The following is a 26027-nucleotide window of genomic DNA, read 5'->3' as shown; positions in this document are numbered from 1 at the left end:
CCGAATCCTACCAACATCACCACCTCCTCCCCACCGACACATACCCCAGGATGAGGAGGGAGGGAATAGCTCTTAACTATGGATTGTGGCTGAGTTGGTTGGAATTTGAAGGGCCACTTTCTGTTCCCCAGACTATGGAAGGCACGATGCAGGACACCCAGGGCCTGTCAGCAACAGGCCACTTACGTCTTGGGTTTTGTATGCTTATGTACTATGATTTCATGATTTTGAAGTAAGTAAACTACTTTTTAAATAAGCTTCTGATTTGCAATCTTCCTATACCTGTCCCTTGTGAGTGAAGCTTTGTGGAATGTCTGGATTCCTGGCAGGAAGGGGACAACTATCTGAGGACCCCTGGTCTCTCTTCACTTCCCCAAGGAACTGGACATGTCCTTGAGCAGCTCATCTCCAGCAGGGTGGCCAGAAGCCCACGGTGGAAGGGAGGGTTTCTCAGATCCAAACAACTTTGGATGTTAGGGTCCTCCTCCAATCCAGAAGAGAAGAAAGCCTTTGTGGAGGAGGTTCATGGTGGGGCTAAGGAATGAGACCAGAGTCCCGGTTATGTTGGGTGACGTGGAAGGAAAGCAGCAGGAGATGGCAAGCAAAGCTCGATCTGTGCACAGGGCAGATGGCTACCACTGTGAAGTCTTTGAAACTGTAAATCAGCTATCTAAAATATGTTCAAAGACCTAAAGGAAACCATGTCTAAATAACTAAAGGGAAGCATAAGAATAATATCTCACCAAATAGAGAGTATCAATAAAAAGACATAAATTATTAAAAAAGAACCAAACAGAAATTGTGGAGTTGATGAGGACAATAATAAAATTCACTAAAAGTACAATGAAAAATTCACTAGAGGGTCATGATATCATATCTGAGCAGGCAGAAGAAAGAATTACTGGGCTTGAAGATAAGGCAATTGAGATTATCCAGTCCTAGGAACACAACTTTAAAAAAAAAAAGAAAAATGAACAGAGCCTCAGAAAACTGTGGAGTACCATAAAGTATGCCAATATATGTATAATAGGGTCCTAGAAGGAAGGGAGAGGGATAGAGGGGCAGAAAGCCTATTTAAAGAAATAATAACCAAAACTCCCCAAATTTGTTGAAAGCAATTAATTTATACATTCAAGAAACTCAGCCAACTGCATGTAGAATAAACTCAAAGGGTTCTATTGCTAGACCTGTAAGAATCAAACTATTGAAAGACAAAGAGCTTTGAAAGCAGCCAAAAAGAAGCAACTCACCACATACAAATGATCCTTAATAAAATAAACAGCTGGATTCTCATCAGAAACCATGGTGGCCAGAAACAGCAGGATGGTAAAGTCAAAGTACTGACAGGGAAGAAACCTTGTCAGTCAATCAAATGTTCTATATCTGGTCAAACTATCTTCTAAAAGTGAAGGATAAATTAGACATTTCTGGATAAACAAAATTGAGAGTGTGTCTCTAGCAGACTTGCCCTACAAGAACTACTACAGAAATAAAGGACACTAGATAGCAACTTCAATCAACATGAAAAAATAACGAGCACTGGTAAAAGTAATTACATAAATAAAGATGATATAAACATATTTTTCATTTGTAACTCCTTTTTTCTGACTTAAAAGACAACTACATAAAACAACAAATAAAAATATATGTTGATGGGCATAAAATGTATAAAGATGTAATTCATAATAATAACAACATAAAGGAAGGTGGAATGGGATTATATAGGAATAAATTCTTTATACTATTGGAATTAAGTCATTATTAATCCAAACTGTAATAAATTGAGATATCAATGGCGACCCTCGGGGCAACCACCAAGAAAACAAATAAATTACACATTGTAAATAAAATTACAAGAGAATTACAGTTGTACACTAGAAAATAACACAAAAGAAGGCAGTAGTGGAGGAATATAGGAACAAAAAAGACATATGAAATACAGAAATAGCAAAATGGTTGACATAAATCGTACTTTACCCACCACATTAAATATAAACAGATTAAACATTCCAATTAAAAGGCAGAGATTGGAAGAAAAGAAAACATGAATCCATCTTCATGCTGTCTACAAGAGAGCCACTTTAGATTCAAGGACACAAATAGGTTAAAGGTAAAATGACAGAGAAGATATGCCATTCAGGAGATGTATCAACCAAAAGGGCTGGAGTGGCCATACTAACATCAGACAAGACAGTCTCTAATACAAAAATTGTGACTGAAGACAAAGAAGCACATTTTATGATGATAGAGGGTCAAACCATCAGGAAGACAAAACAATTATAGAGGGTGGAGGGGAGTCCAAGATCGGGCAGAGGTATGATCAGTGCGGGAAGAGCAGTACAGGGCAGGGGAGAGGTGGGAGAAAGCCAGGAGGAACAGAAAAGACCCCAAAGGGGAAATGAGTGCTGGACAAGGAGCTAAGCCACCAGGGCGTTGGTTTGGTGCCGGAGTTCGTGGGCAGAGGCAGCAGCAGACCCGGGAGAAGCCCAAGCAGTCAGAATGGGGGCAGCCAGCGTGGGGCCAGGGATGGTGACAAGCACAGGGCATCCCTGGGTAAGCACTGGGAGCAGCGTGGCAGGGAGGGAAGGTGGTGGTGGGATGCGGTCTGAGTGGGAAACCAGGAAGCTCACAAGACAAAGATGGGCAGGACCAGGAGGTCACACCAGACACGAGCTCAGAAGTCGAGGAAAGAGCCGGACAAGCAGAAACAAAAACAAGGTGGTGTCTGGGAGGCGCCCAGTTACGGGACGACGCTTAGTGTTAGCTGGTGCTGAACCTGAAACCGAAGCGAGGCAAATGTTCTGGGCGGAAACTCGACCCTGACAATGACAATAGCCCCTACTTGTCAGCACCTATGTGTTCCGGGCACTTCACCTACACTGCCTCCCATGGTACCCAAAGCGCTCCTAGAGGTCCACGTGGAAACCTCCTGTCCACAGACACATAGGAAAGCTGCTTAAGCGACTTGCTCAGAGTTATTCCTGCCACAAGGGGCTGCAGCTAGAGGCTTTGCTGATGCCCTGTGCTAGGCTCCGGGCCGGGCTGGTGTCCAACAGCGTTGCTTTAAAGGAATGGGGGGAGAGGGGCAGCTGAGATCCGAGGACACGGAAGTTCTCAGAGTCTCTACAAAGTCCCCATATGCCATGTTTTCTCAGGTGAGCGTGGAGAAGGGAGCTGCAGAGGCCTGACCACCTTCCTGCCCCTCTCTCTGCCTGGATCCTTGACGACTGGTGAGGATTCACCCTACGGGCTGGAAGGCCAGGCAGTAAGGTCATCCCATCCTACTCGAAACCCAAGCTAGGGACTAGGGTCTGTGGATAAAGGCACACACACAGACATACAATCACATACAGACACTGCTGCTGACCCATCTCACTAGTAAGACATTGGCAATCCCCTCTCTTAGGGAAAGGACCTCTTGTGAGTCCCTCCACACTGGGGCCAGGGGCCAGAGTCCGTCAGATGATGAACACAAGCCCTCTGAGCAGGAAGAGCCCCCCAAAGCCCTTGTGTTACTGATGCCACGGGGCCCCAGGAGGGAGTGGGACTGTTCAAGATCCTGGGTGCCTCCTGGCACTCAGCACTGGTTCTTGTCGCCCACCCTCCGGGGGCTCTCAGGTGCCTACAAAGGTGGACAGGAGAGAAGGCCTCAACAAAGGAAGCTGGTGCTTGCCTGTGGCCTGTGGTCTCTGACCCTCTGGCCTGGCTGGGCAGGAGGCCATAGGCCATAGGCACACCCTTGGGAGCTCTTGGCCAGTGACTGTCCCCTACCCCGCCCAGCTGGCTGTGTGCAGGTTACTTGAACCATCTTCATGGCTTGCGGACTCCTCCGGTCCCCTCCCTTCCTGCATGCCCCATGGCATGTGGACATCACCCACTTTCCTATGTGGGGCTGGGGACTAGCCCTAGAATGGTCAGTGGCAGTGATGTTTATGATCTTTGCCTCCAAACTTCCAAGAGTCAGGGTGAGAGTGCCCTCACCAGCTCTGGATGCTAGTCAGTGATGCTGGAGCGCTGCCAAGGGCTGAGACCTCAGAACCCAACGAACCGGACCACACGCCAGCCCAGATCAGTGTCCTTCGTCCAAGTGCTCTGTTCAGGGGCTGTCACAGAGGTGCTGAAGCCAGCAGCTACCCTCTGCTCACTGCTCAGAACCCCCCAAATGTCAACATCACAGCCACACTTGAAAAAAATATAGCCATCTAGAAAAGTAAAATAAAATGAAGTCAGTAACTACAGACCCAATGTTGGGCCTCCCTGCCTGCCTGTCAATCTACCCCAATAATCAGCAGGTACAATTATTGAAGAGCTATTTTTGAGAAACATGTAGAAAATGGCTTTTACGTGGCTCTGTGTACCTTACTGATACCCTCAGACAGGGTCGCTCTGTTTAGCAGCAGCTGGTTTTGTTGCCCAGGTTTTCTTTCATCTCCTCGTCAAAGTTAAGCAGTTGGTCAGCCCACTCCCTGACCCCCGGAGTACATTTATCACCCACAGTCCATCTTGTGGAGTCGGGGGAGCAGGTGGGCGGTGGGGAGGAAGTCTGTGGCTTTTGTAAGGCACAGCTCTAAAGAACCCGCCAGGATAAACACAAGCCTGGCGGCTGCTGAGAGAGAAGAGGCCCTGAAGCTGGGGAAGGAGCAAGTCCCCTGGGGTGGAACAGGAAGCAGGTATCTCAGTTTGATGGCCTCAGCACCAGCAGGCACCTCAAGGCCCATGAAGCACAAGCCAAGGGTGTCCACTAGCATCCAGAGAACAGACTCCAAGCCCGGACCGACAGCCCAGCATTGCCCAGTCCCGTGTCTTTGACCTACAGGAAGCTGCCAGTCTGCCCTGCACAGTTGCCATGGCAACCTCAGTGCCAGGCTCCTAAGGGCAGGGCGGGGAGAAGGGAGGCGGAGAAGGCACGGGGTGGCTTTTCTGGAAAAGCCCATCTGTCCATTCCCCCAGGAAACCAAGGTGGGGGAGAAAGAAGGGTGGAAGAGGGGAGAAAGAAGGATGGAAGAGGGGAGAAAGAAGGATGGAAGCGACACCTGGGTCCAGACAGAGAAGAGAGGGAAAGACCCCGAGATGTCCAGAGAGCAGCTCTCCTCGGGGTTGCGCTTTCCTTCCATGGTGGTGGGGAGCCCATCGCCGATGGAGACAAAGGCCCAGTGGATCTTGGTGGGGGCACCCATGCAGGAGCCCGGGTGCAGGAGGCAGGACGGTCCTGTGGCCTCAGGTCCGAGTGGGAGTCCTAGGAGGCCTGTATCAGCCACAGCAGGCTTTCTTCTTGGCAGGGCGGTCAACCTGAATGGTGTCTTCCCTCACTGAGTCTTCTTGCTCCTTGAGGATCCTGGGGGAGGGGAAGGAGGAGGGTCAGCAGCAGAGGAGCTGCTGGGATGGACCCAGCCTCCCAAGAGCATCAGAGACAGTGCTCCAAGTCTCCCCTGGGGCGGGCACCGGTGCACAACTGTGATTTGTAAAGCTAGAGTTGTGATCAGTATGGATCCTTCACAACACCTCCTCCAGGCAGCCTTCTCTGCCTCCCTTCTCCCCGCCCTGCCCTTAGGAGCCTGGCACTGAGGTTGCCATGGCAACTGTGCAGGGCAGACTGGCAGCTTCCTGTAGGTCAAAGACATGGGACTGGGCAAGGCTGGGATGTCGGTCTGGGTTCGGAGTCTGTTCTCTGGATGCCAGTGGACACCCTTGGCATGTGCTTCATGGGCCTTGAGGAGCCCGCAGGTGCTGATAATGTAAGTGCCCCTGGTAGCACTTGGGTCCTTCCTCTGTTACAGTTCCATCACTGCTTCTCAGCAAAGAGTGAGATGCTGATGTCAGAGATTGTATCCTTTGTCTCTGTGTCTCTGAAGCTTATCATAGTACCCAGCACCCAGCAGAAGCTCAAACATTATATTTATTGGTTATTAACTTTATGGAGGGGCTTCCCATGTGGCCAGAGCTCCAGATTAACTATGAGAGGTGAAGGATCAAAAATAGTATCAGGGATCTTATCCCTGCTTTATACTCTCCAAGAACTTTCACCAGAAGCATCTCTACCGATTTTCACAACATAAGAGCAGAGAAGGTAAGATGGATGTTCCCATGTTGGAGGCAAAACCCTGGGAGGCAGGGCGACTTGCCCTGGGAATCAGTGGCAGAGAAAAAAACCCTAGCGTTTTCTCCATAAATCCCTAGGTCTTCCATAACTCCACAACGTCTCCAGTGCATCAAATAAGTTATTCTGTGCTCTTAGTTATTAAAAAAAATATACCTTTTAGATGCTCCAGAATGAATGCTCAGCATGACATAAGCACTAATCAGTATCTGCTGGGTGGATGGACAAATGGATGGATGGATGGATGGAGGGATGGAGGGATGGATGGATGGATGGGTGGATGGATGGATGGATGGGTTGATGGGTGGGTGGGTGGATGGACAGATGGATGGATGGATGGAGGGATGGAGTGAGGGATGAAGGGATGAAGGGATGGATGGAACAATGGATGGATGTCTAGACAGATGAATGAGTGAATGCCCAAGGATTGAGACTGGGGCCTGTGTGGTCCTGTTTCCTTAACCTTGGTGTAGGTAGAGGCTTACAGCACCAGTCCTTTGAGCGCTGTCTTCTAGGGTACCTCTGTGTCCCCCATTGCAGCCCCTCTCCTTGGCTCCCCTCCCCCTTCAACAGGAGTCCACAGTATAAGCCAGCTGGCTGCCAACTAATCCTTGCTAAAACATTAGGCAGCCTTGAGGGACCTGTGATCTGACCTTTCCCAAAGCATTTGCATTTAAAAAGAGGATCTCCGGGAAATGGCAGGCAGCCTTTAAGACTCAGAAGACAAAGACTGCAGTGGGGGTGGGGGTGGGGTGGGGTGGGGTGGGGGCAGGTGACAGGCAAAGAGGCTCTCTTTTTGTCATTGTGTTTCAGAGGTCTGTCCCTGACCCTGGGATCCCACACAAAGGCCTAAGGCTTCAGCCCCTCTACCCAGATGGCTCAGACAGACAGAGGGGGTTTAGGCAGACGGAGGGACCTGCTGAGTAGCATCTCATTACCTGGCCAGATGGAGCACGGACTCTTGCGTGTTGTGACCGGAATAGGCACTGCATTCGTAGAAGATCAGGTTGTGTTCCTGGAATCAGAGGACAGAGGGCGTGAAGGAGAATTGTGGGGCTAGGGGGACAGAGGGAGCCTTGGGTGGGGGGAGAATGCCCGTCTACACCCACCACACCTTCACTTCCTGGCGCGCCCTCCCCACTCTGTACCAGCTGAGTTCTGTCCCTTGGGCTCCCTGACGGATGCAGGTTCCAGAACCATCTCCCAGGGGAGCCATAAGAACTATAAAACAACACACTGCCTTAGTGCTTCACACTTTCTGGAATTGCTGTCTGGGGTGTACGGGCTCCTTTTTCTTCTCACATCAGCCTGCGATGCAGGCCAAGACTCAGATAGAGGCCAGGGCGGGCAGCATCCTTCCTGCTTTACAGGCAGGGAAACTGAGGCTCGAGAGGGTACAAATGGTGGGTGAGCCTGTTCAGATCTCCACCAGGCTCCCGGCAGCTCGCTCTCCCTGGCACACAGGCACAGTTATTAATAATTCATATACTAGTTAACGAACACTCCGGCTGCCCGTGCTGTTGGCCCTGGGGTACAGGACCCTGAGACCACAGGACAACCATCCATCCCTCACCAGGCAGAGGGTGGTCTGTAAGTGTGGGGACACGGGGCTTGGCCAAGGCTCATCCTATTCCATTTATCACTCCCATTAATGGGCTTCCTGCTTTGTTAACGACAATGCTAATGGCATCTGGCAGGAGCCCTGGAGGCTGACCCCCTGGGGGACAGACAGCTGGGTGCAAATGCATCCATAGCCACAGATCAGGAGGCCCCAAGAATGCTGGCCCAGCTCCATCCTCTGCCTTCACCTGGTCTGGTCCCTGCACACCTCTGTCCAGTCCTGACTCCCCTTCAGTCCATGGAAGGATGAAGGTTCCATGGTGGGGGTGAGGGGAACACGTAGACCTAGAACTGGAAGACATGATTTGCTCCTTAGCTTCAAGACCGAACCCCATCACTGAGGATGGGTGATAACTGAACGGATCACTTAACTTCTCTGAGCCTTCTCTTTTTTGCACTTACAGAAAGAAAGAAAAATAAAATAGAATGATAAAAATGCAGACCTGCAGTTTGTTAATCAAAATCTTTAGATCCAGGTGTATTTCGGAATCCAGAAATTTTAAGTTTTAAAAAGATAACAGTGTTAGCCGGTCAGTCGTGTCCAACTCTTCGCAACCCCATGGACTGTAACCTCTGTCCATGGCATTCTCCAGGCAAAAATACTACAGTGAGTTGCCATTCCTTTATCCAGGGGTCTTCCAGACCCAGGGGTGAAACCTGGGTCTCCCGCATTGCAGGCAGATTCTTTACCATCTGAGCCACTAGGAAAGCCCAGAAATAAGGACAAGAAAGATAATGCTTGTCCATAATATATGTTACATAATAGCCTCTGTGGATATACAACAGCACCCTATAATCAAATATATTAATATTTCTTCACGTGAAACATTTGAATATTCATTCAAAGTGAAGTAAACAAAAACCATAAATAGCCCCAATTGCAGTCCTGGTCAGGTTCTTCTGACAAATGAAATGCAAAAAAAAACCTTTGTGTTTGGAGCTCTTTGGACTGGGAATTGCAGATGTGGCCCAGGGAGATGCAGCTGCCCACTGACCACACAGCTGCGGGACCTTCCTCCTCCTCCTCCTGAGAATCTCACCCCTGTGCCTGCCTGCCCAGCCCCAGAGGCCGTAAGTCCCTGCCTAGAGGAAGCACACCAAGACTTATGGAATCCTGGTGTTGCAGAGTACTAGCTCCACAGACCGTTCCCAGAATCTCCTCCGAGGGAAAGCAGGCTGCCAAGAGCGAGTGTGGTTTGTGTTGCTGCCTGATTTCCTTCAAGTCACGTTGCTTCTCTGCTTGGGCGAGGGGGCTGGTGCTTATTTTAATGGTTGGCTTTGCAGGGCCTGCCCTGAGCTTGTCTGGAGTCTGCAGCTTAGAAGCTCAGTCTTGATGGGAAGGAGGAATGCTCTAACAGGAAGAACATACTCCAAGGAAGAGCACCCTGCCTGGCAGGGAGTGAGCGCGTCATCTGTGAAGGTGACCAAGTCAAGAAACACAGATGGATGGGACTCAGGGATCAGCTGGGGGCCTGAAATAAGGAACCTTCTCCTAGCGGAGGGTTTGGGCTTCCCCAATGGCTTAGTAGGTAAAGAATCTGCCTGCATCTCCTGCATCGCAGGCAGATTCGGGAGACACAGGCAGACTGGCCTTCGATCCCTGGGTTGGGAAGACCCCCTGGCGGAGGAAATGGCAACTCATTCCAGTGGTCTTGCCTGAAGAATCCCATGGACAGAGGAGCCTGGTGGCTACAGTCCACGGGGTCATGAAAGTCAGACAAGACTAAGTGTGTGTGCAGCTGCAGCCTCTAAGGATTCATAATTCTGAGTTCCAAGGAATAGGATTTGGGAAATTCCCCATACTCGAGGCAAGTCTGTTCTGCAACCTTGGTTCTCTTCACAAAATTCCACGTGCACACAGCTGGACTGCCCCCCGATGCCAGGACACCATCCGGCCCGCTTGCTTCCTTCCCAGGGGCCTCCCCAAGGAGGATACCAGCCCGGCTCTGGGGCACATGCCCGACCCCCCTCGGATTCCCTCCCCATCCAGAGAGACGGATGCTCGCCCCTCACCTTGGCCAGCTGCTCTCCCAGGCCCCGCGGCACTTCCCGCTCTTTCTCGTTGTCAATTTTGTTCCCCAGCAGAAGAACAGGAATGCGGTCTCCCACAGCTTCCTGTGGAAAAGATAATCCCCAACTGAGAGATATATCTTTAAGGAGAACCTGGAAGGGCAGGTGAAAACATTGGCTGAAAAGACTCAAACTGGCTTGTGAACTCTCTGCTGCCACAGAGGTCGGGTGATAAGACAGTCACCCCAAAGCGGAGAGGGGACCTCGGTCTCTCAGGGCCTCAGTTTGCTGGGCTTCTGTGAGTGCCTGAGGCTGCCTCTGGTGCATCCCAGTCCTCTGTGCAGGGAACCCCCCCTCCAGGCTGCTCCTCGGGTCCTAGATGGGGCAGAACGAGGGCACAGCTGATGCTGATAAAATAAGGGTCTGTGCACAGCCCCCACGGGCATTCCCGGGTGACCAGATTTGGTCAACATGACCGGATGAACAAGGAGTTTACTGTGATGGGTTTAGGAGGTGGTCCAGGGGCTATGCCACCAGCAGTGGCACCTCCAGGGACCTTGAACTTGGCACATTGCTCCTCAAAGGATGGGTCCGGTCCAATTCATGGTCCTGAGCCCATAGTGCCCGATACATGGCTGTCGTGTGCTTCCCTGGAGGTCACCCCATGGGGATCCCTGTCCTGGGTGCCCTGGCTCTGAAGAAGTCCCAATCAAGAAGAATGGGGGCTGGAGCACCCACAGTTCATGGGCCAGAAGAACAGGTTAATTCGAGGGCTCAACCCTACTTACTCCTCCAGCAGCTGTGATGTATCAGCTGGGGACTTGCACCCCAGGATCCCTGCACTCCAGGGTCTCTGCATCCCAGGCTCCCCACACTTCCAAGCTCTTTGCACTCCAGGGTCCTTGCTCCCCAGGTTCCCTGTACCCTAGAGTTCCTGCACCCCAGGGTCTCTGTACCCCAAGGGCTCCAAGACACACAGAGACTGAGTCAATATGGTAATGTTCACATTCATTCAGGTTGTTATTTTTGTTTTGTGAGATATTTAATTAGGGGCTTTTAATCATTATTTGGTAACAACTAGTTATTCACTGCAGCTCTGTGTTTCACAAAGTAGAGAGAGCTGTGGGATTCCAGAAGTCAGCCAGTGGTAACAGTGTCGCCAACAGTTCAGCTGTCTTACCCTAGACCCTGTCAAGCAAATGTCCACGGTCCCTTTTACAGGACATCCGTTTGAGTTTAAATGTCATCACATTTGAAATGAAGCCTCCCTGGTTCCTCAGTCTACACATTCCTTTGTATTGCAGCTCAGTAGTGAAAAAATTCTCATTGATTAAATGAGAACGTTAGAGCTCAGAGAATCCAAAATAACATCCAGTAAAGTCAGTGTTATGAGGACCCATCCTTTAGTATATGGATCACCTTTCTCAAATCCTTGGCTCTAAGTTCTTATTTCCAATGACCTCTCTGCTACTTTGTTGCTATTCAGGAGCAAAGTCCTATCCCACTCTTTGTGACCCCATGGACTATAGCCTGCCAGGCTCCTCTGTCCATGGGGTTCTCCAAGCAAGAATACTGGAGTGGGTTGCCATTTCCTTCTCCAGGGGAGCTTCCCAACCCAGGGACCGGGTCTCCTGCATTGGCAGGCGGGTTCTTTACCACTGAGCCACCTGAGAAGCCCCTCTGCTATCTACTGTCTGTTTAACCAGAACTCTCTAAAGGCAGTATTTCTGCATATCCATGGTGAGACGGTAATGAACCTTTGGAATGATGACTCAAGGCACTCCAAGATCTTACAGTGTCTTCTGAGACATCAGAAGTAGATTGACTTGTGCACGTGGTGGTGGATGTGCTGGGCGGGCTCCGTCATATTCCAGTTATCTGCCAGTAAGAAATACTCATGGCTGCATGCATGGTCCACGAGACTCCCTCTTAACCAGACTTTGGGGACCAAGGACGCCCCACAGTCTCACCTGTTTTGTGCCACAGAAACTCGTGCAGTTTTTCGCAGAAACAGAACAAAAGAGGAAGAAGTAGGAAAACGAGCCAAAAGACTTGCTGTTTGGAGCACACGCGAGGGATATTTGTAGATGGATGTGTGAGGAATGACTTAAGGCTGGTGGGATTTCTTGATGTGGAAACTCTCTGAAAATAAGAGCATCAGACTTGAAATCTCAGGGTGAGATTCTAGCCTGGAGTCTGATATTGTTATGAGAAATGGCTTGTTTTTCTCCTTGGATCCTGAATGACCAAATGGGGTGAGGTAGGAACAGGCAGCCTAGCACCTGCACCACGAGCAGCAGAGCTGCCCCTGAAAAAGGAGAGGTGGCCTTCTTTCCTAAAGTGATTCCTGGCTAAAAAATAAAAATAAAGATGAAAGAGTTTAGAAAGAGCAGGAAAAAAAAACAGCCCAGGCCCCAGCTGGAGCGGTGGTTTCCGTTCTTTTCAGTGTCTTCCTATACAAACTCTCTGGCCCCTCACTTCTCCTCCGTGGGCCCTGCGATGTAGGAGAACTAGGCCTATCTCCAAAGATGCGGCAAAAAAATAGTCAGAACATACGTAAGGTGCGTGCTACCCATCACGGGCAGCCGGGTGTCCTCACCCCACCCTAGATCCGTTTCCAACATGGGAGGGGCTGGGGCTGGGCTGGGGTCTCATGGTCCTCTCTGACTTGAACCTCAACACTTGAGCCCTCTGCCTACACTTTATGTCATTCACCTACCCAACTAGGTGTTGGCCTGTCTGCCCACTGCTTGAACAAAGATGCTCTTAATGACCCACCAGATGAAGTGATACTTCCTTTTGAAAGTCTGAGGAGCACCTCCTTCAGTGCCTATGTCTGCAGTCACCCCATGTCTGTGGGCATTTCTATAGATGTTGGTAAGGTCACATGGGGCTTCCCTAGCAGCTCAGACGGTAAAGAATCTACCTACAACACAGGAGACCCAGGTTCGATCCCTGGGTCTGGAAGATCCCCTGTAGGAGGGCATGGCAACCCACTCCAGTATTGTTGCCTGCTGAATTCCATGGACAGAGGAGCCTGGTGGGTTGCAGTCCCTGGGGTCGCAAAGAGTCGGATACAACTGAGCGACTGTCACTTTCACTTTCACAAAGTCACGAGGGCACCCCAGGTTGGAGGGAAGGAGTGGTCGGCTGGGCACAGTCTCTGGGCAGGCCCTCCAGGCCCTGTCCAGCTCTGCTGTGGCTCTCATGGGACCTGTCCAGCTCCCTCCTCTCTCCTCTCCCTACTCCCTGAGCGGGGAGGTGGGTTTCAGCACTGGTGTCCATCCTCCCGCTGTCCTCAGAAGCCTCTCTCTATCTTCCGCCATTCAGTTACTTTTCTCTAAACTTGAAATTCTTGGAAGACAGACTTGTTGAAATTCAAATATTCTCCTTCTCTGACTTTAACTTACAGGAACTGTCAACTCAGAGCAAGCTTAGGACGTGTAGCTGTTGCATTTGGTTGGTAGCTCTGTGTGTGTGTGTGTGTGTGAGAGAGAGAGAGAGTGTGTGTGTGTGTGTGTGTGTATGTGTGTTAATATCTATTTGCTGGAAGGCAAGAAAAAGCACTTAGCCAGGCGAGTGCTGTATTTCTCCAGAGGCAGGAAAAAAAAATCTTAACACATTAAAGCACGCAGTTATGCTAAGAAAAAAAAAAAAGACTGAAAAATTATATCTTGGGGGTTTCCATATTTATCCAACCCCTCCTCCCCCTCCAGATGATGAGTCAAAACAAGATTTATTTGTGTAGTTCGTTCTAAACTGCCAGCACTTTGAGCTCAACTTGGAACAGGGGGGAAAAAAATCAAGCTGCTATTTTTTGCCAAGTGCTATACATTGTCACTGGCGACAAAGATCACAGAGTGACAGACAGCCAGTTGTCCAGGAGGGGAGCGGAGACCCGCAGAGCTGTTCTGCTTTGAGATGGAAGCCGGAAGGGCCGGAAGGAGATGAACATCTATTTCTCAGGAGCAGGTGTAACCGGGGCCGTGTGATGAGGAAGGAGCAGAGCGCGGGAGCAGACCTCAGATTCCAGCCCTGGCTGTGCCGCCCGACCGGCTGCGGATCCTCTGACAAGTCACTTCTCTCTGCATCTCAGGATTTCTCAGCTGTAAGGCAAAGAGCCTATGTGACATTAATCTCTATGGTTTTATTCCAGCTCAGATTCACTGGTCTTGCTGGTTGATGACTTGGTTCAGATGCTACTTTCTTGACGCACAGGCTGCACGGGACAGAGCTCTGGGGGTAACAGAAAGATCCAAACAAGAAGTTAGTGTACCAGGACTGTGGGCACTGGGGACCAGCAATCTGGATTCAGGAGAAATACTAGCCTATCTGGCTTGTGTTGTTGTTTTCAGTTGCTAAGTCACGTCCAACTCTTTGTAGCTCCATGGACTGTAGCCTGCCAGGCTCCTCTGTCCATGGGATTCTCTAGGCAAGAATACTAGAGTGAGTTGCTATGCCCTCCTCTAGGGGATTTTCTCCACCCAGGGATCGAACTCATGACTCCTGCATTGGCAGGTGGGTTCTTTAGCACTGAGCCACCAGGGAAGCCCCATTGGGCTTGTTGTTTGGTCACTAAGTTGTGTCTGACTCTTTGCAACCCCGTGAACTGCAGTACACCAAGCTTCCCTGTTCTTCACGATCTCCCGGAACTTGCTCAAACTCACATGCATTGAGTTGGTGATGCCGTCCAACCATCTCATCCTCTGTCGCCCCATTCTCCTCCTGGCCTCAATCTTTCCCAGCATCGAGGTCTTTTCAAATGAACTGGCTCTTCGCATCAGTTGGCCAAAGTATTGGAGCTTCAGCATCAGTCCTTCCAGTCAAAGTTCAGGGTTGATTAGGTTTGACTGGTGTGATCTCCTTACTCAAGAGTTTTCATCAGGCCTGAACCAAATCCTATTTTCTTGATCCGATTCAGGCCCAAAGTTTTCAGATGTCCAGGGTGCTTCACGGGCTAAAAACAGGGCCCTTAGATCCCGTCCAGTTTCTCCTCTAGACTGGACTGGTTAAAGGAGTCCCATGCAGCGGACATGAGGGTCAGATGGGTCGGGGACGCTGAGGTGGCAGGAAGGTCTAACGGCTGCGATTTCCCATAGGTGCACAGGAAAGGTAAGACAGCGGGAGGATCCTCACAGAGTGTGTCTGGGTCCAGCTTTGGCCTCTTCTGCAGGAGGCCTGCAGGCCAGGTAAAGATGGAAGGGACCTGGGCAGGACACCTCATAAAGCAGGGCAGAGGTCCTTTCTCTTCACCCAAGGCATTTAGTTTCGTCTGGGCTGGAAGGATCACCAGAGTCCTCTCGTCTACATGTTCCATCTTGGCTCCCCCAGAGAGTCAAGGGCCAGCCCCAGTAGAACGAGAGGGCCAGAGCATCCCATCCACTCCTTCACTGAGTGACTGGCCCATGTTGTAGAGCCAGGCTGTGGCTGAGCTGAGATGGTGACAAGGTCCTTTTCAGGGAACTCCACTCCTCCCTAGCAGCTGTTCTCACCCCAGGCGACCTCATCCAGGAGCCAGGCTTTGCCGTGTATAATCTCAGCCCTTTCCTCCGGTACAGCGTTCAGACTGAGGGGGGAAGGGGCGCTGGAAACAGCTGGCCACCATTCACTTCATAATAAGGCTTCTGAACCCAAAGGCTGTTACTAACGCTCCCTCTCCGCCCTCCCTCCTCTGGGCGGGGGTGCTGGCTGGTGGAATGCCATGGGAATTGGAGGGGCGCCACCATACTGAGTGCTGCTTATGTTCAGTGCCTCTCCGACCCAAGTAGGTGTCAAGGTTTCATCCATCACCTGATATCTCTGGTGGCTGGTTGCCAAGGCAGAACAACTTAGCTTTTCAAGAACCTTGAGATCAACTGCATTTCCAGTGCCACCTTTCCACATCTTTAACACACCCCTGCCACCTGACATAGCCTCTGGCACCTGCCCATGAAATCCAGGGCCACCAAACCGGGTCCTCCAGTGTGCCCGGGACATGCTGAGCACACAGGCCACACCCCTCAAATTCTTGCTGAAGGAGCACACATGTCTTTGAGAAGGATTTAGAATCTTGCTTCTCAAAGTGGGGTCCCTGGCCCAGCAGCATTGGCTCCTTAGAACTTGCTAGAAATGCAGAATCTGGGGCCCCAGACCACACCTGCTGACCCAGGATCCATATTTTAACACTGTCTCCAGGAGACTATGCATATTAGAGTTTGAGAAGCCACTGGTTTAGGCTGGAAACCATGGAGGCTAAGGATCAAAACCACCTGGGGGACCTTTGCTTTTGTTGTTGTTCAGATTTCCAGGTTCTGGATCATTCTCTTTGGGAGAGAAGGCCCTGGTATCTGTTTTGGCTGAAAGCTCCATAAGTAATCTTCACATTCATTCAGGTTTGGAATCATCTTTTCAGGTTTACCTGTACCTTCTGTTCAAAGCTCAAAGCAGGAGAATGCAAACCACAAATTACAGAGAGAAGCCCCGTCCACATATGGGTAATTCTGAGTTAGCCACAGATGGATCTGCCATCTCAGCTTTGCTTCCGTGGGTGGCTCTGTTGGGGTGCACGCAAGTGATGCTATCCAGGCCTACCCCGGGCAGGAACAGGCTAATCACACAGTGCTCCACCCAGCTTTGTGCAGAATGACCGAACTCAGCCTTCAAGCTGTGACGATGTTGTTGTCGTTCAGTCGCTAAGTCGTGTCTGACTCTCTGCGACCCCATGAACTGCAGCACGCCAGGCTCCTCTGTCCTTCACAATCTCCTGGAGTTTGCTCAGATTCATGTCCATTGAGTTGGTGATGCTATCTAACTATCTCATCCCCTGCTGCCTTCTTCTCCTTTTGTCATCAGTCTTTCCCAGCATCAGACCTTCTGACGTTTCTTTACCTCCACCACCACCTCCAAATTCAATCTGATGTGCCACTTCCTGGCTAGATCCAGGCTCTCTGCAAAACAGGGGCCTTAGAAACCCCAGCTCCTACTAATGCAGAGAGCACAATTCTGTAAATTTCTCTCCATCCATCCTTCCTAATCCCAGATTATCTGCATTGCCTTTTCCCAGAACTTTCTCTGTATCTGCAAGGAATAGGTGCCAGGACCTCTGAGGGTACCAAAACCCACGGATGCTCAAGTCCCTTACTCAAAAAAGCGTAGTACTATCTGCCCCCTGCCTGGAATCTGAAAGTTCCACACCCTCCAGTTTGGTGTGTGCAGAAACCCCACTGTGTGTTTACCAAAATTTTGATATGGGGTGCAATTAAACGTCTGTGGCTGGGGAAAGAACGGGTGACTTTGAAGAGGTCCTGATCTCAATTTCTTCATTTGAGATGGCTGCATTACATTCATGGTTTTCAAAGGGAAACCCTCTTGCCTAACAAAATCATAGTCAAGACTCCAGTGCACAAAACTGAAAGACGGGGAATTTCCTGGCCGTCCAGTAGTTCTGATTGCATTTCAAATGCAGGAGACACAGGTTCAATCCCTGTTTGGGGAACTAAGATCCTTCATATTGTGTGGCACGGCCAAAAACTAAAATAAAAATAAATAAGCAATCAAAAGAAAAATATTTAACAATATAGAAGGACTCCAAGGTGGGGGTAGGGGGTCCATATGTGTGACCATCACCTTTCCTTGACCATCTCTGGCCATGGGAAAGGTCAGCCTGATTTCCGGGCTCCAAGGAGGAAAGTTTGAAAACCACCAGGTTCAGTTCAGTTCAGTTCAGTTCAGTCGCTCAGTCGTGTCCGACTCTCCGCGACCCCATGAATTGCAGCACGCCAGGCCTCTCTGTCCATCACCAACTCCCGGAGTCTACCCAAACCCATGTTCATCGAGTCGGTGATGCCATCCAACCATCTCATCCTCTGTTGTCCCCTTCTCCTCCCGCCCCCAATCCTACCCAGCATTAGGGTCTTTTCCAATGAGTCAACCCTTCGCATGAGGTGGCCAAAGTATTGGAGCTTCAGCTTCAACATCAGACCTTCCAATGAACACCCAGGATTGATCTCTTTTAGGATGGATTGATTGGATCTCCTTGCAGTCCAAGGGACTCTCAAGAGTCTTCTCCAACACCACAGTTCAAAAGCATCAATTCTGCGGCGCTCAGCTTTCTTCACCGTCCAACTCTGACATCCATACATGACCACTGGAAAAACCATAGCCTTGACTAGACGGACTTTTGTTGGCAAAGTAATGTCTCTGCTTTTAAACATGCTATCTAGTTTGGCCATAACCTTCCTTCCAAGGAGTAAGTGTCTTTTAATTTCATGGCTGCAGTCACCATCAGCAGTGATTCTGGAGCCCAAAAAAGTAAAGTCTGACACTGTTTCCACTGTTTCCCCATCTATTTCCCATGAAGTGATGGGACCAGATGCCATGATCTTAGTTTTCTGAACGTTGAGCTTTAAGCCAACTTTTTCACTCTCCTCCTTCACCTTCATCAAGAGGCTCTTTAGTTCTTCCTCACTTTCTGCCATAAGGGTGGTGTCATCCGCATATCTGAGGTTATTGATATTTCTCCTGGCAATCTTGATTCCAGCTTGTGTTTCTTCCAGCCCAGCGTTTCTCATGATGTACTCTGCATATAAGTTAAATAAGCAGGGTGACAATATACAGCCTTGACGTACTCCTTTTCCTATTCGGAACCAGTCTATTGTTCCATGTCCAGTTCTAACTGTTGCTTCCTGACCTGCATACAGGTTTCTCAAGAGACAGGTCAGATGGTCTGGTATTCCCATCTCTTTCAGAATTTTCCACCACCAGGTTAGGTAATCCTTAAAATCTCTCCTGGTGCTTTACCTCTGGGAGGAAGACAAAATATGCTGGTGCCATCAAAAATTAGGTTATAAATCACAAAGTTTAAAGAGGGTGCACTTCTGGATCACCCCACCATCTGCCTCTACCGTCAGCTCTGTGTAGGGCCACTCACTACATTTCAAAACATACATTTTGTCTATGGTGTTTTAGATGCAATCGTTTTGAAAAATACTTTGTATCAGATTTATGCCAGGGAAACTTCTGAGAAACCCTGGAATCTCGCTTCCATCCCTGTTCCTCATTTTCCTTGGTGATGCCAAGGCTGCAGAAGAACAGGAGATAAAGCAGTGGCCCATTCAAGTCCAAACTTCAAGAGGAACAGATTTTGGGTTCAAGGCAGTATAGGTCTCAGGGCCGAGACGTAATGAAATGAACAACCCCAGTATCCTGCCTGCATGGAGACACAGCATCCACACTTGTGTCCAACATCTGTTGAGCACTGAGGAGCCAAACCCTGGTCACAAAGATAAAGACGCATGGAGGGCGGCAGGGGTTGGGGCTGGCAGCCCCTTCCTGGACCGCAGTGTGACAGCCTGATGAGCAGGTCAGGAGCTGAGCAAGGCCTGTGGGCTTGAAGAGAGAGTCAAGCACAAGCTCCGTGAAGAGAGGAAAACTGTCCTCTTTATCTGCTCCTGGAGTCCCCAGGACCCAGAATAATGCCTGTTAGAGTTCAGAACAAATAAACAAAGCATGGGTCCTGCTGGTGAAAGGAGTGGGAGCTCCTATTTGTCTGTATGTGAAGGGACTGGGGTGGGGAGGGCTGTAAAAGAGAATAAGTGGCTTGGCACAGGCCCTTGGCCTTGGGATGTCTGCATTCAGGTGGTGGAGGAGAGCTTGAGGAGGTCGGGAGCACAAAGCAGCATGTTGCAAGGACAACGTGGGAAAGCAGAGTCTTAAAGAGAATCCAGAATTCAAAGAGGAGTCTCATCTCTCGAGGGTCCTGCCGGGGGTGACTTTGGGGACAACCTGGGACCCTCACATTGCAGATCAGCCTCTCTTTGTGTGCAGGGCTGTGATGAGACCCCCAAACACTGAGCAGACGTGACCTCCCCTGGAGCTGGGAAAATGCAGGGGGTGGGAAGAGGCCCTGGTGACCCTATTTAAACATCCTGGAAAACCGTGCACCCTCGACATTTGGCACTCCCTCCCCCCCTCCTATCCCACTTTTCACAGTCTCAAGGATGTCATTACTGGCTTCATCTGTATTTTTTCCGGTTCCTCTCCCATCCCCCTACCCCCCACGAGGGCAGAGTCTGATCACACCTCTCCAGTCCATCTGTGGGTCCCCGGTAACCAGCCTGGTGCTGGGCACTTGGGTGGACAGACGCATGGACGCCTGAACCGGTTTGTTACAGGAGAAGATGGGGTCTGAGTCAGGTGTCTGGAGAGGGCCCAGGAGGAGGGCCCTCCCAGGAGGCCAGCAGCTCACCTCCACGCTGCTCAGCCACTGCCGCACGTCCAGGAAGGACTGTCTGGCTGTGAGATCGTACATGACCACGACGCCGTCGGCCTTTCGGAAGAACTGCTGGGTGATGCAGCGATACCTGTGCGAAGCTCCTGGTCAAGTGCGCGGCCTCCTCGGCCTCCAGACCCCGCCCCCGCGGGGAGAGGGCAGGTGGGGTTACCCTCGGGGGAGGGGTGGCTCCTCACCTCTCCTGCCCCGCTGTGTCCCACAGCTGCACGGCCACCCGGGAGTCGTCCACACGCACTGTCTTCACGCGGTAATCGATGCCTGTGGGTGGAGCCAAGCATCACGCCCAATCCAGAAGCCGTGCCCCCACCTGGAATCCCGTCAGCCCCAGGGACGGCCCTCCCCCCTGCAGCTTCTGACAGGTGATGCGGGCGTGGACAGAGCACTGGACAGCCAGGCCGGGGACCTGGGCTCTGGTCCTGTCTCAGCCACTGACCAGCTGTGGGACCTTGATCCAACCATTGAACCTCTCTGAACCACAGGCTCCTCACTGCAGTGTCCCTCTTTAGGGACCAGATGAGCTCACATATGGAAAAGCAATCTACTAAGGCGAAAAATTATCATTCATGAATTGATTCCCTCTGTCAAGATGGGGAGACAGAAAGACTGTCCTCAGATTCCTCCCTCCCTCCCTTCCTCCTTTTCTTCTTTCCCCCTGAAATTCTTTTCAAAATTCCTATAATAAAATTCAGATATCCCTGGGGGGATGGATCACATGTTCAGACTCCCATGGGTGATGCAAAGATAGGTGAAGGGGGGGAGCAGGAAGAGGGGAGGGCTTGGCAGTTGGGGGTTGCAGAGAGAATAAGAGGGGCTGGGGAGGGAATCAGAGACAACATTCCCCCTAGAGTTGGGTCCAGAGTTCCTAATCCAGCCACCAGTGAAAGTGTTAGTCGCTCAGGTGTGTCCGACTCTTTGCGACTTCATGGACTATATAGCCCACCAGGCTCCTCTGTCCGTGGGATTCTCCAGGCAAGAATACTGGAGTGGATTGCCATTCCCTTCTCCAGGGGATCTTCCTGATCCAAGGATCAAACCCGGATCTTCTGCATTGGCAGGCAGATTCTTAACTGTCTAAGCCACCAGGGAAGTCCCAATCCCAGCCATCAAGCCCCTTGCAATCATCCCTCTGAGGATGTACCCGCCCCCCACCCCTGGAGTCATGGACCCCAGAGAGAGGCCACGGGGCAGGGAGACACACCCTGTGCCCCACAGCAGACCTCAGACAGAGGACCTTTGCGGTTCTTTGATAACAAACATTCCTCCATCCCACATCCTGTAAGGATGTTCACAGATGTTCAACCAGGTTTAAAACACTTTTTCCTCTTAAGTCACCAGATCTTGACACCAGTGAGAAACCCCCTCCACCTTCAAAAAGGCCCAGCTTACTCTGGAGGGTCCAGGGAGGAACAGTAGCAGCAGCTGGCTAGAGAGAGACAGACAGGTGGACAGGCAGATAAGAGGCAGGCGACAGAAAAGGGCATCCCGCCACGGTATCCAGGCAAAGGGGCATGAGGGGCTGGGCAGGGCAGAAGAGATGGGAAGGTTGTCAGCTCCTAGAATGTCAGCAGGACTGCAGACACCCTGGGTTCCCAGAAGAGGGTCAGAGAGAGGGTGCCTGCATCTGAGTGAGGAACAGAGGGGCGGGTGCCAAAGGTAGAAGGCTTGGCATTCCCAGTTCCCACATTACATCCCTCCCTCCTCACGGAGTTCCCCTGTGACATCCATGTGAGGGTTGCTATCTGCAGACACACACACACACACCCATACATGCACGTGCACACACCCCCACCCCCTCCTCACCATGGAAGGCTGAAGAAGCAGGAGACCCTCTTTGCCTGAGCTGGTCAGCAGCCTCACAGAGTTGCAAACCCAGGTCTGAGGCTCGTTCCTCTCTTCACAGAGGCACCCTGGGCACGGGGCACCCAGTAGCTTCATTTCACCCAGAGAGTCCAGGGCTCAGCGCTCCCATCAGAACAGGTGGGAACCAGACCCAAGGGTATCTCCTTGGCTCAAGCAGACGGGTTTCCCCCATGGGTGCTCTGGGAGACAGAGTAGCTGCCTGCCGTCTAATAACAGCTCAGGAGAAAGCCAACTGGAGCCAATACCTCCGGGGCCTGGTCTGAAGCCCCTGAGGATCTGAGGACGAGCTGGCCCACAGGGCACCCCTCCCTGCAGCCTCAGACCCGCAGGCCAGGAAACAGACGAACAAGCCGGATGGGAGTGTGGGGCTTTGAGGACACGGAGTGTCAGGGTCCAGCAGAAAGGGCCACACAGAGGGACATGGGGCATGGGACTAGAGGGATTTCTGAGACCCCTGCACCGGTTCCAACACTCCAGGAGCCCAGGCCTCTGAGCAACCATGTGACCTTGAGGACTTGGCGTCACCCCCATTGGAGGACTTCGCTTTCCCCACTGATAAACTGAGGTGTGATGGGGGTGTGGGGTGTCCATGACCTTTACATCCTGCTGCAGTGTTCAATGAACACTCGCAGGTGACCCCCAGATTGCCACCTAAGTGGTTCCTGAATGCGGACTGGACCCCAGGGCCCCTCACCGTGGACTGTGTGTGTGGTGGGATATGCGGGTCAGAGCTGAGTGATGGATCCCAGGAAGGGTGGCCTTCACCTTTCTAAGCAGTCAGTCCGAGCACACGGGCTTGGGGGTGGAGCGAGCCAGTGATGTCATGGACCCAAGCTCCCAGAATTTCTCTGTGCAGACAAGGAGATGGATGGAAAATGACTGGTGCCCGGGAGAGGTCAGATGACATCCTTCCAGGAGAGCTTTCAGAAGGAATACCTTGGGGCATGGCCTGTGGTTTAAAGCAGGAGCCTGTGAACCAAGGAGGGGCCTCAGGGAGAGCCCTGGGCTCAGAGTCCTAGGTTCAGAGCCTTCGCCTCCAATAGCCTCTCTTCTCCTCGACAACAAGAGCTCCAGAATTCTACAGGAAGCATCATTTGACATTTCCAGGCCACTCACACCTGCTTTTGAAGGGACATATGGTGGGGGAGGCAGGGCACCCCAAGACACACTGCTGCATTGTGGAACCCAGATCCCGCACAAACCAATGGGCAAGGACAAGCCATGTGCTCACGAGGGGCTGGGCGATCGGGAAGTCTCTTCCGGGGAAGGAGGAGGGCTTGTAAGCACTGCCGTGTCCCTGTAGGTCTGTGCTGAGGGTCCAGGGCTGCTGTGCTTATGGGAGTCAACCTACTGGAGCCCCCGGAGCCCAGGACTCGGTGCCTTGCCTGTATCTTTAAAGGGAGCATCTTCCAGGCTGCTGGCATGACATCGGCTCCCTGACACATGTGCCAGGAATGTGGATTCCAGCTGATGCTCTGGGCTCCCCTTGCACAGCGAGAGGAAGGGTGTTCTAGATTTGGAAACTCTGATATTTTTCCCCATCCTAAATTGTCGGTGTTTCCATAATTGGCGTCCCGGGAAGTGCAAATTAGTCTGATATTCTCTTTTCCAGAGTTCTCCATCTCAGAGACACTGGTTGGAGGTGTAAGCAGACCCCGGTTCTCTGATTTTTCCAACAGGAGAGGCAACATGCGCATGGCATGGGGGCTGCCCTGGGGTGTGAAGCATCTCCCCTCTGCTCCCACAGGCTGATGCCCGAGGTGTGACCTCGGGGGTGGTTCTGCGGTCGCTCCAAGGAATGTTCCAGGGAGGGTCAGTCCAATTTCATAGGGGCTGCTTCCGGTATCACCACACTCGGCACACGGGGTCACTCCCAGCCGTCTGTCTCTAGCCACACGCAGCAGGGTCTTCTGAGTGTCTTTCCATTAGAATCCTGATTCTCCCCCTTGGGGGCTCTAAGTCTTCAGGTGGAACAGTGTAGAAGTGGGGCAAGAGGGGCTCCCAGATTTGAAATCTGCAAAGGCTCAGCCATAAGAACAGGGTGCCTGCAGCCTGCAGGAGAGACCCATCCGTAGGAGGAAAATTGGAAGGAAAAGTCCATTCAGGTTATCCTGGAGGAAACATCAGAGTCTCCCAAAGCAGGTCTCTGGGGCAGGAAAGTTTATCTCGGAGGACCAGCTTATAAGACCACCGGGGGTCAAGAGTGTTCTGGACAGAGTACTGGGCTTGGAAGCAATCTTGGGTGGCTTCATTCAAATCTCTCATTTTTTTCAGGTGAGGAAAACTGGAGCGCAAAGAAGAAATACCTCTGGAGTCACATGGCTGGCCAGTGGCAGAGCTGGGATGAAGGTCCAGGATTTCTGATGCCCCCCTGGATCTCAGCAGACTGCCCAGCCTATGGCAGAAACTGGGTGCTGAGCACACAACTCCGTGTTGTTAGGGAGACAGTGGGCTGGAACAGCAAGGGGTGCGTGGGGGGGCCAATGTGAGCACCAACCAACTGATGAGAATGAGGACCAGCCTCCAGACCTCTCTGGGCCTCAGGGTCCTGGTCCGTGCATTGGGCTGATAGCAGTGCTTGCCTTTCAGGGTTATTGGGAAGACAGATGGAAATGGTAACTATTAGGTGAGGATGCAAATTGATGCAGCCACTGTGGAGAACAGGATGGAGGAGCCTTAAAAAGCTAAAAATAGAACTATCATATGATCTGGCAATCCCAATCCTGGGTGTAAACCCTCAGAAAACCATAGTGCAAAAAGACACATGTACCCCATTGTTCGTTGCAGTACTATCTACAATAGCCAGGACATGGAAGCAACCTAGATGTCCACCGACAGATGAATGGATAAAGAATATTCCCCACCATAAAAAGGAATGAAATTGGGTCATTTGTACAGATGTGGATGGATCTAGATTCAGTCATACAGAGTGAAGTAAGTCAGAAAGAGAAAAACAAATATCATATATTAATACATATATATGGAATCTGGAAAACAGGTACTGATGAACTTATTTTCAGGGAAGGAATAGGGAACAGACGTGTGGGCACAGAAAGGGAAGGGGAGGGTGGGATGAATTGGGAGAGTAGCCTTGACATATAGACATGACCATGTGTAAAACAGATAGCTAGACGGAAGCGGCTATATAACAGGGAGCTCAGCCTAGTGCTCTGTGATGACCTACAGAGGTGGGATGGTGGGGGGCGGGCGGGAGGGAGGCTCAAGAGGAAGGGATGTATGTATACATATAGCTGATTCACTTTGCTGTACAGTGGAAGCTAATACAACATTGTTCTTGCCTGGAAAATTCCATGGACAGAGAAGCCTGTTGGACTACAGTCCATGGGGTCACAAAGAGTCAGACACGACTGATCAACTAACATTTGTCACTTCACTTTCTTATCAGCAAGGTTAAATGGCACATAGAAGACACTCCGTGGATTCATGTTTTTGCTTGAGTGACTGAATTTGGGAGAAGCTAAAAGGTCGATATGCCCTTGGGTTCTACCACATATCCCAAGGCAAGGAGCAACTCTGGGAGGAGGGGCCAAGGCCTCTACCTAAATACAGATTTGTGCTCGGTCACTCAGTCGTGTCTGACTTTTTGCGACCCCATGGACTGTAGCCTGCCAGGCTCCTCTGTCCATGGGAATTCCCAGGCAAGAATACTGGAGTAGGTTGCCATTTCTTATTCCAGGGGGTCTTCCTGACCCAGAGATCAAACCCATGCATCTCTTGCATTGGCAGGTGGATTCTTTACCGTGGAGCCTCTTGGGAAGCCCACCTAAACACAGAATTACCCAGATAGTAATGACAGCAGACAAAGACATGACCAGCTAATAGCTGAGCTTAATGAGCATCTGCAAAGGACTCCAGCTGTTACCAGCAGGCCTGGGATGCAGGATAGCGACATCTGACGGGTAAAAGAAGCCACCAGAGCACTGTCCTGTCCCCTGCCCATCTACACACGCGCACACACACACACACACACAGAAAGTGGGGAAGGCATGATTCAAGAGAGACAGGCTCAGAAAGGGGACAAAGGGCCAGCAGTCCATCTTTGCTAAATTCAGGTCCCTTCAGGCCAGGCATAAGCATTTGTGGTTGCATCCTCATGGAGCCCTGGGCAGACATGGTCCTCACCTACCAACCCAGCCCTTGGCCCTTCCC

The 26027-nt window shown here is 51.1% G+C and overlaps 1 protein-coding gene across 7 annotated transcripts in view; it reads right to left on the bottom strand.

The window, feature by feature from the left end:
- The window catches only part of CRACR2A (calcium release activated channel regulator 2A), a 152845-nt gene that overhangs the window by 576 nt on the left and 126242 nt on the right, over positions 1–26027 (bottom strand). For 3 of the 7 annotated variants that reach the window (XM_081593894.1, XM_081593893.1, XM_081593895.1), the window contains exons 14-16: positions 20174–20255; positions 19953–20067; positions 13402–13963 (exon numbers count right to left, since the gene is read on the bottom strand). In XM_081593894.1, coding sequence (XP_081450020.1) covers positions 13850–13963; positions 19953–20067; positions 20174–20255 — 311 coding nt within the window. In that variant the 3' untranslated portion in view covers positions 13402–13849. Of the gene's footprint in view, positions 1–1104; positions 5336–7035; positions 7113–9730; positions 9833–13401; positions 13964–19952; positions 20068–20173; positions 20256–26027 lie in introns of those variants that run through there. The other 4 variants (XM_081593890.1, XM_081593891.1, XM_081593892.1 and 1 more) reach the window with 3 other exon arrangements.

This window comes from Giraffa tippelskirchi, chromosome 4 (assembly GCF_054371585.1).
Source record: "Giraffa tippelskirchi isolate mGirTip1 chromosome 4, T2T-mGirTip1v1.2.pri, whole genome shotgun sequence".
NCBI lineage: Eukaryota > Metazoa > Chordata > Mammalia > Artiodactyla > Giraffidae > Giraffa > Giraffa tippelskirchi.
The sequence above is the reverse complement of the archived record's forward strand: the minus strand, read 5'-3'. Positions and strand labels throughout refer to the sequence as shown.